Here is a 17,069-nt window from a genome sequence, read left to right as displayed (position 1 = left end):
AAGAACTGGACTGTTGGCTCAGTGGTCCAAGGTGTTGCTTTCTGATGAAAGTAAATTTTTCACTTAATTTGGAAATCAAGGTCCCAGAGTCTAGGTCTAGAGGAATAGTGTAGAGGCACACAATCCAAACTGCTTGATGTCTAGTGTAAAGTTTCTGTAAGGAAGAGGACCGGGCTGTGGGTACCTCTGAGACGCCGGGTCCGGAACTGCCGAGGCCGCGTCCAGTGTTGCAGGGAGGAAGGAAAGAGGAGACAGAAAGTACCCCTGACCTGAAAGAAGGGGGCATGGTAAATGAGGGGAGAAGGCAGAGTTTAGTGCGGGAAAAGGCAGAAAGTTCCCACCAAAGGAGCGAGAAAGCAGGGACGGAGTCAGTGAGGACTCCGGGGTACCGTTGGGATCACAGGGAGATGGGCGCCGAGTGAAGCAGAGGGTGCAGGTAGTCAGGTACCGGTGGATGCACCGTGGGACAAGCGCCAAGTGAGATATCGTGGTGCATGCATCCAGTTGTTGGTGAGTGCGCAGGGGAGTACTTGCCGAGGAGAGACTTGTGCGGAGCTTCCCTATCCAGCTCTGCAGTACAATGGTATAGGGGCTCAGCAGGCAAAACCGGTGACCGCCTGCTGCTGCCAGAAGTGTGACCATGTGCTGGGCGGGAAAACCTGAAGGCGCAGTGTCGGCATCTATCAGTCTAAAGGCAACTAAAAGACAGCGGAGTCACAATAAGTTAAAGTTGATAGAAAGAGTGTTGCATTGAACCACAATTGCACTGTTTAACTTGTCTGCCCCTTTGCTTTACTGCATCTGTTTACCTGCTTTACATTTCCACAATCAGTGATGGTTTCGGGAGCCATGTCATCTGCTGGTGTATGTCCACTGTGTTTTATCAAGGCTAAAGTCAGCGCAGCTATCTACCAGGAAATTTTAGAGCACTTCATGCTTCCCTCTGCCGACAAGCTTTTTGGAGATGGAAATTGTGTTCTCCAGCAGGATTTTGCACCTGACCACACTGCCAAAAATACCAATACCTGGTTTAAAAAACAGTATCACTATGCTCGATTGGCCAGCAAACTGGCCTGATCTTAACCCCATAGATAATCTATGGGGTATTGTCAAGAGGAAGATGAAAGACACCAGACCCAACAATACAGACGAGCTGAAGGCTGCTATCAAAGCAACCTGGGCTTCCATAACACCTCAGCAGTGCCAAAGGCTGATCGCCTCCATGCCACGATACAGTAATCGATGCAAAAGGAGCCCCGATCAAGTATTGAGTGCATTTACTGAACGTGCATGTCAGTAGGCCAACATTTCGGATTTTAATATATTTTTTCAAGCTGGTGTTATAAAGTACTCTAATTTACTGAGATAATGACTTTAGGGTTCTCATTGGCTGTAAGCCATAATAATCAACATTAACAGAAATAAACACTTGAAATAGATCACTCTCTTTGTAATGACTCTATATAATATATTATTTTCAGTTTTTGTTTTGAAGAACTGAAATAACTTAACTTTTTGATGATATTCTAATTTTGTGAGAAGCACCTGTATACCACAAAACAAGGGCTATCTATAAATCTTTATGCACAACTTCTGGTTACACGCATCTGTTGTACTTATTTGTTGAATTGTGGTAGCTTCTGTAGTTGCCGAAACCTGAGTATTTCATAAAATTGATGGCACTTTTTTGCCACGTTTCTTTTTAGAACTTTTCCCCATTGTGTTTCTCAAGTTACTTTATGTCTTTAGTGCATATACGTCCGGATACTTCTGTTTCTGAACCAGCTTACATGGCAAAAAGGATCTGTACCATTTGGCTTTCTCTTGTAAGGGTATGTGCACACGCTGCGGATTCTGCTGCGTTTCCGCAGCGTTTTTGGCTCTGCAGAAACGCAGCAGATTTTGCTGCGTTGTACAGTACCTTTATTTCCTATGGAAATAAAAAAAAGCTGTGCACATGCTGCGTTTTTTTCCGCGCGGTTTTGCTGCGGTTTACAATCCGCAGCATGTCAATTGTTTGGTGCAGAAACGCTGCGGTTTTACACCTCATCCATTATGAGGTATAAAACCGCAGGGCAAAACCGCAGAAAAAACGCAGATAATCCGCAGATAAACCGCAGAAAAACCGCAGCACTTTGTCCTGCGGATTTCCTGCGGTTTTCTCTACAAAATCCGCAGAGACTAAAAACTACGTGTGCACATACCCTAACAACATAAGGCCTGATTCATCAGAAATTTTACATGTCTATTCTTGTGTAAAATGCTTTGAAATGTTTCACAATTTTTGAGCACAGTTTTTGTGCAACTGGCGGCTGCGGTAAAATTACTCAACTTTTGGTGTTTTCATGCCATTTTTTCCCAGCTCCAACAAAGTGGGTAAAGCTGTCTGCGGAACAGGGGAGTGGCGATACTCTGTTGTTAGAAATTGTGTTATTTATCTATTGTGTTATGTACCGATTAAGAACCTTTTTGTTTCTTTTTTTTCTGCATATAAGTGCGTTCAGATTTTGCCCTGATTTCTTTCTTCCTATGGGCATTTTTTACATGTTAACAGACAATTTTTTTTTTTTTGGTGTATGTTAATGATAGGACAGATTATTTAGATAAATTATTACAGCCAAGTACGAGTAATGACTGGATGTTATTATTTTCAAAGACCCAGATAACTTATTAGGTAATTCTTAAAGGGTTTGTTTGGTCTAGAATGATAAGTCTGCAGTCACTTTGTGTGACCGCAGACTTGAGAATCCTCCGAACATACACACTGTGAGCTTTGAGGATTCGTCGGTGGCTGTGCTGGGAAAGGTAGTCAAGCATGTGATGCGCATAATCCCGGGCAGAACCCGTCTAGTGGGCACTGCCTCGCTCAGTCCATTTGTACGTGCGCTGGGAGGATTCACAGATCTGCAGTCACTCAAAGCGACTGCAGAATTGCCATTCTGGACCGGACAACCCTTTAAATGAAAATGGAGGGGGGGTCCATTAATGCTGCAAATAGTTTATGCATCAGTCCATGACACATGGACAGGGGAGTAACAACGCAAAGGTCGTGACTGTGACTGGGCCCATGAGGGTGAGGGACTCGCCGACACCAGCACAAACTTCAACTGGATTTGCGTCCTCAGACGCACATTTAGCTGAAGTGTATTACGATGCTGTAAATATAAACCTAGCACTCAACTTAAAGGTATTTGCAAGGAGGTTTATTGTAGTACACGAAAAAAGACGTTTTGGTCAATGTGACCTTCTTCAGTTATGAGGAGAATAATCTCTCTAACTTAATGAGCTTGTCAGAATATAGGAGAGGGGCAAACGTGCCTCCAGATGCAGTGTCCACCGGCCAGTGGACACCGCATCTGGAGGCACGTTTGCCCCTCACCTATACTCTGACAAGCTCATTACCTTAGAGAGATTATTCTCCTCATAACTGAAGAAGGTCACATTGACCAAAACGTCTTTTTTCGTGTACTACAATAAACCTCCTTGCAAATACCTTTAAGTTGAGTGCTAGGTTTATATTTGTTGCTTTAACGGCTTGGGAACCTAACGTTAGCACCATCTTGAGATGTGTTCATGGTGTTCTTTCTATTACGGTGCAGTGACCCGTATGGTCCATGCTTGGCAATACACGCTCCCGGCCATCAGAGGCCAGCAGCTGACGTTGGAGTGTGCGTGACTGGGGGAGCATAGCAGTGACTTCATGCGATCATGTCGCTTGCACGCTAAAGTCAGCTGCCAGCTTCACAAGATTACGCTGCACGGCAGGGGAGCGGAGGTAAGGCGAGTAGAATCATTTATTTTTTTTCATGCATTAAAGAACAGTGACAGAAAAGGGGACATATACTAGGATAGGGCCCAGGATAAGAGACATATATACCAGGATGGGGGATATATATACCAGGATGGGGCCCAGGATGATGGACATACAAACCAAGATGGGGGATATATATACTAATAGGGTCCAAGGAAAAGGGACATATATACCAGGTTGGAGATATATACCAGGATGGGGCCAGGATAAGGGATATATACCTGCATGTGGCCCAGGAAAATGGACATATATACCAGGATGGGGGATATATATACTAATAGGAGCCAAATGGGAGGAGCCTGAATGGGAGGTGACACAGATTAGATATTAGAAAAAAACTTTTTGACAGTTAGAGTGATCAATGAGTGGAACAGACTGCCACGAGAGGTGGTGAGTTCTCCTTCAATAGAAGTCATCAAACAGAGGCTGGACAGAGAGCTGTGTGGGATGATTTAGCGAATCCTGCTTTGAGCAGGGGGTTGGACCAGATGGCCCAGGAGGTCCCTTCCAACTCTACGATTCTATGATTCCAAGGATAAGGGACATATATACCAGGATGGGGATATATACCAGGATGGGGCCAGGATAAGGGACATATACTGTATACCAGGATGGGGGATATACTGTATATACCACGATGGGGCCAGGAAGGGGAGCATATATTCCAGGATGGAAGACATATATATATATATATATATATATATATATACATACATACACATACCAAGATGGGGCCAGGATGAGGGACATATATACCATGATGAAGTGCACATATGTATGGATGGGGCCAGGGTGAGGGACATATATAGGCCCATCGGACGCTAGTTACGCCACTGCACATGGATTTGTGAATGGGGGCACAGCTACAACTACAAAGAATACAAACAATAAGCATTCTGTTGATTTCTATAAGATCAGTATAATGTTTCAGTTCATCTGTGGCTGTTGTGAAAATTTATTGATCACTTGCTGCTGAAATCCCTCCCAGGTTATAGCTGATGGCAGTAGTTCCACCAGAAGAATACCGCAAGACCATTTAACACCCAGATATTGACCAGACAACCCCTGTAATAACTGATTTTCCAACATGCCTTTGCTCTTGTTTTCATGTACCCCAGCAGCTTCTTAAATTGGGTAAATACAAGTAACACGGAAGTTTGTTAAGTTTTTCTTAGAGATTTTTTTTTTAGTTGCAGTCTTTTTCTTAAAAAACTGACAACAGGAAGCACAGCCATATTGGTTGTTACTCTAAACTAATATTCGCACCTTTATATCAATATGTTACATTATTATCGAGGTTAAAGTAACTACTAGAATGGCTGCATCTCCTGTTGACACTTTTGCAAAAACACTCACCAACATAAATAAAAATATAGAAATATGCCAGTATAATGGTGCATTAATAAAACATTATCACCAAACACTGGGCTGATACTCACAACCTCTGATTTACTAACATATGTTCCATAATGTGTTGTAAACGGAAATGTGATGTTTTTCTACATAAAGGCCATCCGTTAATGAGTTACTCCATAAGCAAACAGGAAATCAATCACTTTAGACAATACTTCAGCATCTTTATTGGTACACAGCTTTTAAGTGACATCACCATAACTACATTTTGCACTGAACAACCTGTTCCTTGATATGCCCATTCTTTGACTGAAGCCAGACTCGCCAGTTAGTAGATTTGCTAACACTCCAAAAATCAAATACTCATAAATAAGAAAACAGAGAACATCAGCAAATTGTTGCCCTCATGGCACAACTATTTCCCAAGTTCTTTTAGACAGCATTGTGTTGTAACATTTTACCTAATGTTATGGTGTATACCCTGCTTATTGCGTTTATTGTGGGCAATAGGATGTTTGCTTCACGCATTTTCCTAGAGGAATGCATAGATAATCATGCATATGGGTGACTTTAAGTGTTCAATGTGTTTGATGAAGTCTTATGGCACCTTGTACGTTGACATCTTGCTGTTTTAGGTACCACATTAAATCCTTTTAATTGCTGAAGGTCGGGCGGAGTTTTATGCTCATGACCTTCATTGAATACCAGGATCTCTTCCAGTTCATCCATACAACACCATCATCTGTGCCATGTTTTGCCATATCATATGTGTAATGTCCTCCCCAGTAATATCTGCCATTAGGATTGGCAGAATGGCATCTATTGTACCACCAACCTCCGCCATCTTCTCTGGCGCACTGTTTGTTTGGATCTGCGTGTATCCTAGAAATAAAACAGTAGTTTGAATAAGTGAGAAAACATAAACGTGATCAAATATGTAACAGCAAAGTCTGGATTCACAGAAAGGGGGACTCTGTCTTGTGGATCTGATGGTCATGGGATAACACATGGGCAGCACGGTGGATAGCACTACTCTGCTGGGGCCAGTGGCGTATCTAGGGGGGGGCAGCCGGGGCATTTGCCCCGGGCACAGCCAGCAGGGGGCGCAGTCGGGCCGCCCAATGCAGTGGTCCGCAGTGTCCTCCCTGGCGGCTGCGTTCTGCCGCCCCCCCCGGCCTGGGAGTCGGCAGTTCTCTGTGCCAGCTGTCAAGCTGACAGCCGGCGCAGAGAAGGAGCGCGTGCCGGCTCCCAGGGAGCAATTACGCCTGTACAATTGAAGCTCTGACCGCCGGGCCAGAGCGACGTCAGCAGCGTGATCATGTCATGTGATCACGCTGCTGACGTCACTCCCCGGCGCCCAAAGCAAACGCTGGTGGTAAGTGTGCTCCACTGTGGAGCTGAAGAACCACCGAAGATGGGAGATGGGGGGGATTTGTAGAGGGGATGGCGGTTAATGTGTGGGGGTATTTAGAGTGGGGATGGGGGTTAATGAGTGGGGATGCCATGGGGTTAATGTGTGGGGGGATTTGGAGTGGAGATGGGAGTTATTTAATGTGATGGGGGTTAATGAGTGGGGATTGGGTTAATGTGTGCGGGGGTTAATGAATGGGGATTGGGTTAATGTGTGCGGGGGTTAATGAATGGGGATTGGGTTAATGTGTGCGGGGATAAATGAGTGGGGATGGGGGTTAATGTGTGGGGGTATTTAGAGTGGGGATGGGGGTTAATGAGTGGGGATGCCATGGGGTTAATGTGTGGGGGGATTTGGAGTGGAGATGGGAGTTATTTAATGTGATGGGGGTTAATGAGTGGGAATTGGGTTAATGTGTGCGGGAGTTAATGAATGGGGATTGGGTTAATGTGTGTGGGGGTTAATGAATGGGGATGGGGGTTAATGTGTGGGGGTATTTGGAGTGCAGATGGTTATTTAATGTGTGGGGGGATTTGGAGTGGTGATGGGGTTAATGAGTGGGGATTGGGTTAATGTGTGGGGGGATTTGGAATGGGGATGGGGGCACTTAATGTATGTGGGGGATTGGGGATGGGGGAATTTAATGTGTGGGGAGATTTGAGGACACAAAATAAAGAGTATGTATGAGGAAACAGTATGGGGGATTGGTGCAGACAGTATGGGGAGCGAATGGGTTAATGTAAGTGGACACAGTATGGGGAGTCGGGGATATGTGTGAGCAGACAGTATAGAGAGTGAGGGGGTAAATATATGAGGAGACAGTATGGTGAACAGGTGGGATGCTAGAGGGGACAGTATGAGGAGGGAGGGGAATAGTGTGAGGAGACAGTATATTGCAGATATTTTTATTTAGGAGCATTATAATGACACTTCTATCTTTAAGGGCGTCGTGTGGAGATTTGCTGCAGAAGACCGGAGAAGATGGACGTCTACAGAGACGAGATGTGGATGAGAAAACTCATCATGGGGTCTAGAAGAAAAGGAGACTGACTGCAGAGACGACGTCATCTATAAGGTACCTGGATGTAAATATTATTTGTGCTACTGACTAATTCTCATGTTTTTATTTGTTAGGAACATTAAAGGGGTTGTCCAGGTTTGTACGGAGTCTGCAGTCATTCTATGTGACTGCAGACTTCTGAATTCTCACAGTGCTCACTGCACGCTGTTAGGATTCTCTCGTGCCGGTAATTTACATACATATGGTCACATGCTGACTAGACATGTGTGGCCTCACTCAATGAAAGTGAACGGAGCGAGGCCGGGCACGTCTAGTCGGAATGTGGCCAGAAGTATATAAATCACATACTTGTGCTGACATGACTGTACATCGGCAAGGGAGAATCCTAAATGTGTGCAGTGCATTCGTTGTGAGAATTCAGAAGCTGCAATGTCAGGATTCAGCTCTGCAGGTTCCAGTAGTCATCACATGGACACTTCACTCATGTGCGATTTTAATACTTGACAACGAGCTTCTCTCAGTTTTTTACTGAACATTGAGAGCATTAGGAGGAGCAGCTCGTGGGTATATGGCTAAGTGTGCAAGTCGCATATGTCCTTGGGGGGGGGGGGGGGGGGCGCCGAACCGAATTCTTGCCCCGGGTGCCAGAGAGCCTAGATACGCCTCTGGCTGGGGCCTTGGGTTCATATCTCATGAACTACATTCATAAGGAGTTTGTGTTCTCCACATGTTTGTGTGGGTTTCCTTCTTCATTCCAAAGACATACTGATAGGGAGTCTAGATTGTGAGCCATGATGATGATAATGTCTATAAAACGCTACGGTATATGATAGCACTATATATGTTAGCATAATAAATAAATAATAACCCGCATTGTAATTAGATTCATTTGTCACAATCTAATTTATCATCTAAGGCTTTGAATGAACAGGATGAATATGACTTTGGCAAAAAGTCAATTTAGCAGTTACAGTATTAGCCATCTCAGAACTTATAGAAGAGTGGAGCGAAGCTAGAGCTTATGTCACTGGAGGACATTCTGTTAGAACAAGAGTAGTTACAAAGAAAGCGGCATACATACCAGCCATCATTGTCTCTGTCATGAGTACTGAAGAACATGCCATTGTGTATAGTCATGGTTCTGTTTTCTCCTCTCAGTTCGGAAGCACCTTCTATGAGAGCATTTCCAGCATTACCCTGGTAGCCACTGACGGAGAGCTGATATTTATTTGCCTCATTTTGCACGGTGAAACTAGTATACTTGGCTGAAACTTTGTTACCATCCCAGTCTTCCATTTCAATCAAACATTCTGTGGGTCCAAGGTTAGTAAGTTGGCTAATCCTCTCATTACCCAGCCAGTATTCACCTGAGGAAAGTCAGACATTGTTAACTTTCTGATTACAGAACTGCATGGAGCACCTTCAAATATTCTGATACCAATCACTGTAGCTTAAAGTATACCTTCACATTTTTTATGGAACCAATGTGGCCCTGCAAAACCTCAGCAGAATATAGACTGTCTTTTATGGCAGCCTGTATTCATTCTGTTGTGTAGTAACCATAGGCTGCCATAGAACAGCTTGTATGTGTCAAGAACACCGCACTGTACTTGCTCACTGAGCCAGTGCGCGCGTCCTGAGTGTCAGGATCTTGTCAGCGCCAGCGTGCAGCCTCCACTGAGCAGGGACTCACCCACAATGTAGCGGTACCCGGGTCAGGTACAGCCAGAAAGTACCGATGCACAGGACCTGTGGATGCTGAAGTTCAGCAAGCCGGCATAGGACCTATGGTCATGTGACTGCAAGGGGGTGGGGCTTAGCACCCTCCTTTCAGAGAAGCTAGAGAACTCAGAGTCAGGCAAAGTAGAGGTCATGCACAGTACAGACCAGCGAGGTACAGGAGGGATAAACAGACGGGAGGTCAGACAACGCCAAAGGTCATACACAAGATATCAGTAAAGTACCAGGGATGAGACAGAACGGATAATCAGGGCCAAGCAGAGATCAAAACCAAACAGACACAGGAGGTACCAGGCAGAATCCAAAGCAATATCCAGAGAACAGACCGAGTCATACACAGAGAATCAAGCAACCAGAACACAGCACTATCACACTCAGGGGTCACCACACAATGCCAAGGGCGAAAGTATAACTGACGGGGGATGGGAGCTTCCTGAGGCTATAAGAAGCCTCCCCAGAACCAATGAGAGGCCACCATAATAGGTCCCAGGTGTGCAGGTGAGAGTCTGCACTGAGATCAGAACATTAACCCCAGAAGTGCTGGTCACCCAGCACTGGTATCATGACAGTATGTTGCTGATAGGAATTCGAGTCACCCAACTGCAATGACTCTGCCCCCCATAAAATATAAGTAAAACTATATGGAAATAAGTTATATGAAATACGCTAATGTGTAAATTTACTAACACTTGAGATCATTTCATGGCTTTGTTAAAGAATAACTAAACTTTGAAACATGTTTTGATATGTTATGGCCACTATTCAATACTGTTGATGGGTGAGGGGTCTAAAGACCCGGAACATCCACTGATTAAACCAAGTGCTTAGTTTATGCTCAAGCACGAGCAGAGCAATGTAGAGGCTTAATGGAAAGTCTCAATGCTTTGAGACATGAACCCAAACCCCATCAATCAACAGCACTGAACAGAGGCTATAACATTGAAAAAAAAACTCTTAAACCTTTAATTACCCTTTAAATAAGGTTTTTGTACAAGGTTAAAAGTGTAATCAGAAGTGTCCTGACTAGAAAATCAATTTGCAGGTCTCCGGTCCCGTGTACAGATCAGCCATCTGTGATGGTTGGATGGCAACCCTGTGTAGCTCCTTGCCTCCCACCGATCCAAACATCTCTCTAGATTAGCAAGACTGGCGTCATGTCATCCAAATAATAGCAGGATGTAAGGAGATTTGCAGGTCTCCCCTTCAGCGGTCACAGATTACTGACCAGGCTGACAGATCAGAGTCCTGCGAATCGATTCTCCCATCTCTAACTCTAAGATGTATATCTCCTGATTATTAGTGATGAGCGAGTATGCTCGGTACTCGAGTTTTCCGAGCATGCTCGGGTGTTCTCCAAGTATTTTGGCGTGCTCTGAGATTTAGTTTGTGTCACCACAGCTGCATGATTTGCGGCTGCTAGACAGCCTGAATACACGTGGGGATTCCCTAACAAACAGGCAATCCCCACATTCAGGCTGCCTAGCAGACGCAAATCATGCAGCTGCAGTGACACAAACTAAAGTACTGAGCGAGTATACTCGCTCATCACTACTGATTATGCTGGAAATTGACAATCCTGTATATTAATGAAGAAGTGGCCAAAGATTTATTGGAACAACTTGCTAGCCGCTAACTTATGACATGTGTTATTCTCTATTGTGTTTCACGACAATAGCCCATAGAACAGACGTAACTGAACTGTACCTGGGCCATCACAGATTCCTTTTCCTCCATTGAAAGCAATATTTCCAAATCCATTCTTATAGCCATCCCATGTTCTGCCAAAGTTAACACTGCCATCTTGTCTGTTCTGGATTAATGTCCATCCTAAAAAATGTCATAATTTGTTAAATTCTGCATTACATGAGCCATGTCTATACAACATTCTGGCTACTGAATCAGTTTTCAACTAATTTCTACATGAAACAAATGTCAAGATGTATATTCACACAAAGTGGTTGTGCACATTATTTTCTATGATTTGTCATGATTTTGTGGTTGTAATAAAAAAAAATTGTGAGTATTAGTGATGAGCGAGTATACTCGTTACTCGAGATTTCCTGAGCATGCTCCGAGTATTTGGATGTGCTTGGAGATTTAGTTTTTGTCGCCGTAGCTGCATGATTTGCGGCTGCTAGACAGACTGAATACATGTGGGGATTTCCTAACAAACAGGCAATCCCCACATGTATTCAGGCTGTTGAGCAGCCACAAATCATGCAGCTATAGCGATAGAAACTAAATCTCCTAGCACATCCAAATACTTGGAGATCACCCTACCATGCTCAGGAAATCTCGAGCAACGACTATACTCGCTCATTACTAGTGAGTATATATTACAGCAATTTGAGGTAACACTTTGTTTGGTTTTTGCTACACAGCTCTTAGCTGGACAGGAAGAACCACAGCGTGGTGCATAGTGCAGGGGTGGAAATTTAAGTAGCTAATCCAGTCCCACTGGCATCAACATCCTGGTTCTTTCTCATCTCACAGGAAGTGTCTTGAAATGCCCACTCAGCCAATCAATGGTTAAGGCAGGCCAGTGATTGGCTTTGTGGGTATTTCCAAATATTTCTGCAGATGTAGAAAGGGACTAGGGACTAGGGAGTAGAGACCTCTGGGGACTAGGTAGGCATCAGAATGGGAGTTGCAGAAGATTTCTCAAAGTAATTCCTCTAATATATTTTTTAGCCCCCTGACCCTTTTTAAATTAAGTGTTATTCTCTGGTTCAAACATCCAATCACATATAAAAAAAATATACTGGAAAATGATACCCAGTAGCCCCGTTTCACCAAGACAGGGAATTTTCTCACTGCTCATGTTGATGGTCATACACTTCTCATTCATTAAGATGGGCATGCCTCTTAATGAATCAGGAGCATCTAAGCAGTTAGCATGCACCTCTGTGTACCACACCAGAAATCTTACTCCAGTCCATGACTGGAGTTTGATTTCTGGGGTAAGTAACACCACAGCTCATCATGAATTAGATGAGCTGTGGTATTGCACTACCATCCCTTCCTGGCTCTGCACATTTTGATGAAGCTTGGAAAACCATGCACAAAAATGCCAAAAGTAGCAAAAGTTTTGCGGAACTCCAAGTTTTGGGAAAATTGCTGTGATGAATTGGGACCAGTATCTTTTTAAGGACTTGGGAAGTCACTGATTATATCACTAATATCTATAGCAATATCATGACCAGAAAGGTCATGAGCCTTCAGGGACAGCGATGCTAATGTGTGCAAAACTGTAAAGCGCTGCGGAATTTGCTAGCGCTATATAAAAATAAAGATTATTATTATTATTATCAGACTAGATAACAAGGATAGGAGGAAAAATTTATTTCCCTTTCCCATTCTACCTCCTATTTTTGCTACTTACCCTGGAGGCATCTGTGCACCAATCTTATGAATGAGTTGGACATTTGGACATTGCTGTCAGTGTAGCGGTAAGCCGATATTTCATTTTTTTATCAGACTAGATAGACTACACTAATTATCACAATTTAGCGAGCATTATTGATACCTGCACTAGTAAAATGTGCTGGAAAATGAGCTGCTGCCCCATTTCTAATAAAAATACAATATTAACCCTGCCACTTTAGGTCTTTATTCAAGAAACTCCACCTACAAGGTGTCCCTTGATTGTGGAAATGTTTCCTGGTGAGTTCCAGAGGTAATTGTATTATTGGCATACTTACCGCCATCCTGTGTGGTCATGTCACAGAAAACTCTGTATGGTCTGAAGAATCCATCTGGCTGTATAAGGTACATCTCTGACGTCTCGGCGCCTTTCCTGTAGATATCTTCGCACTCTGCATTTATACATAAAATAAATCATTCATTTTCTAGTAAAGTGCAAGGAAATACATGAGGCATGTGTAAAATACATGTAGACCTTCGTAAAGTAACCGCACTATTCTAGCAGTTGTGCTTCGGCCCTTTCTTCTGCTTATCTTAGTTACTGCATATTGTTTCCACAGCTGGATAGTAATGTGAGAAGCCATAGTCCGTACCTTTGCCAGATACCACTGGAATGTTACAAGTTGTAACACATGGAGATCTGCAGTTTTCCACCTGGGAGGAAATTGTGGCTTCCAACTTCTGGATTTTGGATCTTAGATTCTCTAACACTTGGCGGAGGATGCGGATGTTGGATGGAATATTGGTGTCCACATTTTCCTTGATGTAAACGTACTGTTCTTCCAGATCTACACCGTATTCATTAATAACATTGTCGTTTTCTAAAAAGAAAAAGGAAATATGTCACATTTACATGATGTACTGTTCATGGATTTGCAAAACCAATTAAAGGTTTATTTATATTTTACGTTACATATTCCATTCACGTCAGTAGCACTTCTAGATGCCATGAAAAATGACCGCTGAAGCCAAATGCACTGAAAATATTCATACTAAGATTGAGATTTATAGAAAGAAATGCTCGATGTACTGATTTTCTTCTGTTAGAAAACTAGAGCAAGAGACACGGCAAGCTAATGCTATTTTTTCCTAAGGGATCATACTCCCTTGCGAGAGACTCGCGCGATTTCTCTCGCATGAAAACCCAGCACTGCCGCCGGCACTTGGACCGGAGCGTGGGGCTACAAGTATTTCTATGCAGCCGCACGCTCCGGTCCCAGTACGGGCGGCAGTGCCAGGTTTTCATGCGAGAGACTCGCACGAGAATCATGAGAGTCTCTCACAAGTGAGTATGAACCCTAAGGGTGAGTTCACACAACCAATTTTTTTTTTCAGAGTGCAGTCAATGAGAAAAAATTGACATCACATAGAAAGCACTAGGACCAATGTCATTCAATTGGGTTATTCAGATCAGCATTGTTTTTTCACTCAAACAGAATGTCCTTGTCCATGTAAAAAAAACTTGTAGCATGCACTAGTCTTTCCTGTATTTTGGAATAGACTAGCCTATTCAAGTCTAGGGGTGCACCATAAAAATCAATTAATCATATTACATCTGATTTTTACAGGTACATTACAATACTTGAAATAGGAAACGGTTTTTGGTCTTGTAATTCTTATTCACTGTTGATAATTAAAAACTGATACCATATGGATGACAATGCAGATGAAAAACTTCTGTTCTGGATGAAAATTGGATGATTTTTTGTATGGACATCGGAGCATAACTTTAGAAAGATATTGACCTTGTCAAATTATATTTAATAGCATCAGTTATGCAATTATTGCTTGCACATTCCCCTGCTACCTGGCACATTCACTATATGCTAAGACATTATAGAAAATCTACCTTTGTTGAGTTCGTGTCGCTCTTTGACTTTTTCTCCAAGGAGAGAGGCATACTTGAATATATTGGTTGATGAATGAGACAGTGACTCAAGCCTGGGACGAATGAGAGCCACTGAGTTTTTGACATTCCTCTCTTGTTTTAGAAGACCAGTACGCAGTTCACAACCAGTGGGACATAACACTCCCTGGAAGAGTGAAAGATGTGAATTGTTATGTATCAGCGAAAAATAGAAATTCACTTCTCATAAAGCAGATACTCAAGTAGTAGCATTTCACCATCTAAAATTCTTGGTCAGATTATTCCTAATCAATACAACCCACTATCAAAAAATACAAGATTTCAAGGGTTAGGCATATGTTTTAAAACTATCCTGTACACTCTTCGTATGTTTCTTTGTATACATAAAGTTGCCATAACTGACCTAATTGGACATCCCAAGAAAACTATTTTTGGTTTCTTATCTCTTCATTTTTCATGCCTTATATATCCTTAAAAAATGCTCTTACCAACTCTTCCTGTAGATGTTTACAGCCTCCACTGTCAGGAAACACTTCGGGTTCTTTCTTCTGTCCTTTGACAGGAGCTTTGGTTGGACGTGCTCTGTAGCCACCTCCACTGACTGGTGGTGGAGGAGGTCTCCTTGTTGGGGCTAGTCTTTGTCCTGGAGCGAGTGGCCTGTGTCCTCTTGCATCAACTGTGTCTGAGGTCTGAAATAATATTCAATAAATCAGCATACAGTTTTAAAAAAAATCAATGCACATACTGTTCATTAATTTCATATGTAGAAGTAGGAAGACTCACCTATATTTTCACCTACACAAACAAAGCTAAATGTGATTGGTTTAGCAAACTTTCAGCACTTTTCTGGCTACAAAAGTGTCTTTGAACAACCCCAGATAACACAAAGGCATGGCTAAATATTATGTACAATATTCATAAAAAGCGTGCACCTTTTGATAAGTATTCAACATGCTATGGAATATGCTCTATCACCTGCCATACTCTATCTGCTAATACTATCCTGGAAAAAAGATATCGGTCACTCCATGTGGGTGGGTACTCGGATAGGCTACCACTCCACAAATCCAATGATAAAGAAAAAAGAATCTAGCACTACATCTTGTGGAAAAAAAAAAGATTATAATGCTTAATTAGAAGAGCAAGCCAAAAAACAGTAACGTTTCGGTCTTGAAAGTCAGACCTTCATCAGACAAACTGCTATCATTGAAATAAAGCGGACTATAGCCCTATGTTAGTAACAGGTGGCAGCCCTAAATGATGACTTTCAAGACCAAAACATTACTAATTTTTGGATTGCACTTTTAATAAAGCATTATAATCTTTTATTCACACCAGGGAGTGCCAGATTCTTTTTCTCTTTATCTTGCTAATATTATCTAACCAGATCAAATTCATGCTATTCCATGGTGTTAAATGGCTCAGTTGTTTAGCAGCATTTATTCTCTATGAACTTGAAAAGAGAAAATATATATATTGCACACATTTTTCAATATCACACCATTCTACAAACATCTTTCAGCAATCGTTCTTTAAAAATAAATGTGATGCTCATGTTGCATGTAATAAATGAAAAGATATGATCTAAATGTGATATAATATTAATTATTACCTTTTCTCCAGCAGCATCCTACAAAAGAGAGAAAAACAAGTTAAAATTATTACACATCCTAAATGCAATCAAAATCACAAAAATAATTACACAAATGAAATCAGCAAAACTATTATAATGAACAAAAAGAAAATAGTCACAATGATGCAATTACCCCTTCTTCATCATCATAATCGCTGGCGCACCACACTGCGGTGGTGCAGAGGACTAGTAACACGACCACCCGGAGTAATTTAGCCATGCTTTGCTGTGATAACCTCTCTGGAGGTAATCTTCTCTTTATATAGCCTCCAGGTAATGACACATGACCCCTGACTTTGCTCTGATAGGGTCACTAATGTACACAGACACAGTAGTGTTAATAGGTAAGCAAGCAATCCTATCATTTACGGGAACTGTGAGCTAGGTCGTGTAGGTGGTATCAGTAGAGTAGAAATCTTGCAAAACTCCTACTCTAATATTTGGTCAGATTGACAAACTCTACATTTTATCCTAGACATTATTTTTTTGTTACTGGAAAAAAGAAAAGGTAATTCTTAGTTGGTAAACTTTGTAGTGTCCCTTAGGGCCCATGTCCATTTTTTTGTGTCTGTATGCAGTCTGTTTTTTAAGGGCTGCAAATGTGGACACACGAACACCCATTGTATTTAATGGTGGTGCGCACATGTCAGATTTTTCACACAGACTATTTGTCCGTGTGAATAACCCACAGACACATAAGTTTTTCTGCACAGCACGGACAAAATGCGTGCTGCACATATGCACACTGATGACATCCGTGCATCATCAGCGTGACGCATACCGGCACCTGGGAACAAGTTTGCGCTGTTC

At 42.5% G+C, this 17,069-nt stretch overlaps 1 protein-coding gene across 1 annotated transcript; it reads right to left on the bottom strand.

Annotated features, from left to right (window-relative positions):
- Positions 1 to 5,363: 5,363 nt before the first annotated feature.
- FGB (fibrinogen beta chain) lies at positions 5,364 to 16,529 on the bottom strand. The gene is made up of 9 exons (XM_073576396.1): positions 16,393 to 16,529; positions 16,239 to 16,256; positions 15,115 to 15,315; positions 14,609 to 14,792; positions 13,353 to 13,580; positions 13,038 to 13,151; positions 11,041 to 11,163; positions 8,678 to 8,963; positions 5,364 to 6,046 (listed from the first exon to the last, which is right to left on the bottom strand). The coding sequence occupies exons 1-9, from the start codon at positions 16,477 to 16,479 to the stop codon at positions 5,818 to 5,820; spliced, it is 1,470 nt and encodes a 489-aa protein (XP_073432497.1). The 5' UTR covers positions 16,480 to 16,529; the 3' UTR covers positions 5,364 to 5,817.
- Positions 16,530 to 17,069: the final 540 nt, after the last annotated feature.

Source organism: Dendrobates tinctorius, unplaced genomic scaffold (assembly GCF_039654945.1).
Source record: "Dendrobates tinctorius isolate UK_male_01 unplaced genomic scaffold, ASM3965494v1 ptg000008l, whole genome shotgun sequence".
NCBI classification, from domain to species: Eukaryota; Metazoa; Chordata; class Amphibia; order Anura; family Dendrobatidae; genus Dendrobates; species Dendrobates tinctorius.
Note: the sequence above shows the minus strand (reverse complement) of the source record. Positions and strands in the feature narration are given on the sequence as shown.

What these genes read in the sequence shown, in the direction of transcription:
- FGB (XM_073576396.1), bottom strand. Translation starts at nt 16,479, where the DNA reads ATGGCTAAATTACTCCGGGTGGTCGTGTTACTAGTCCTCTGCACCACC. An exon ending in CATGACCACACAGGATGGCG is followed by an intron (nt 11,164 to 13,037) that starts GTAAGTATGCCA and finishes GACATTTTTTAG; the next exon opens with GATGGACATTAATCCAGAAC. An exon ending in GACAGAGACAATGATGGCTG is followed by an intron (nt 6,047 to 8,677) that starts GTATGTATGCCG and finishes TTTTATTTCTAG; the next exon opens with GATACACGCAGATCCAAACA.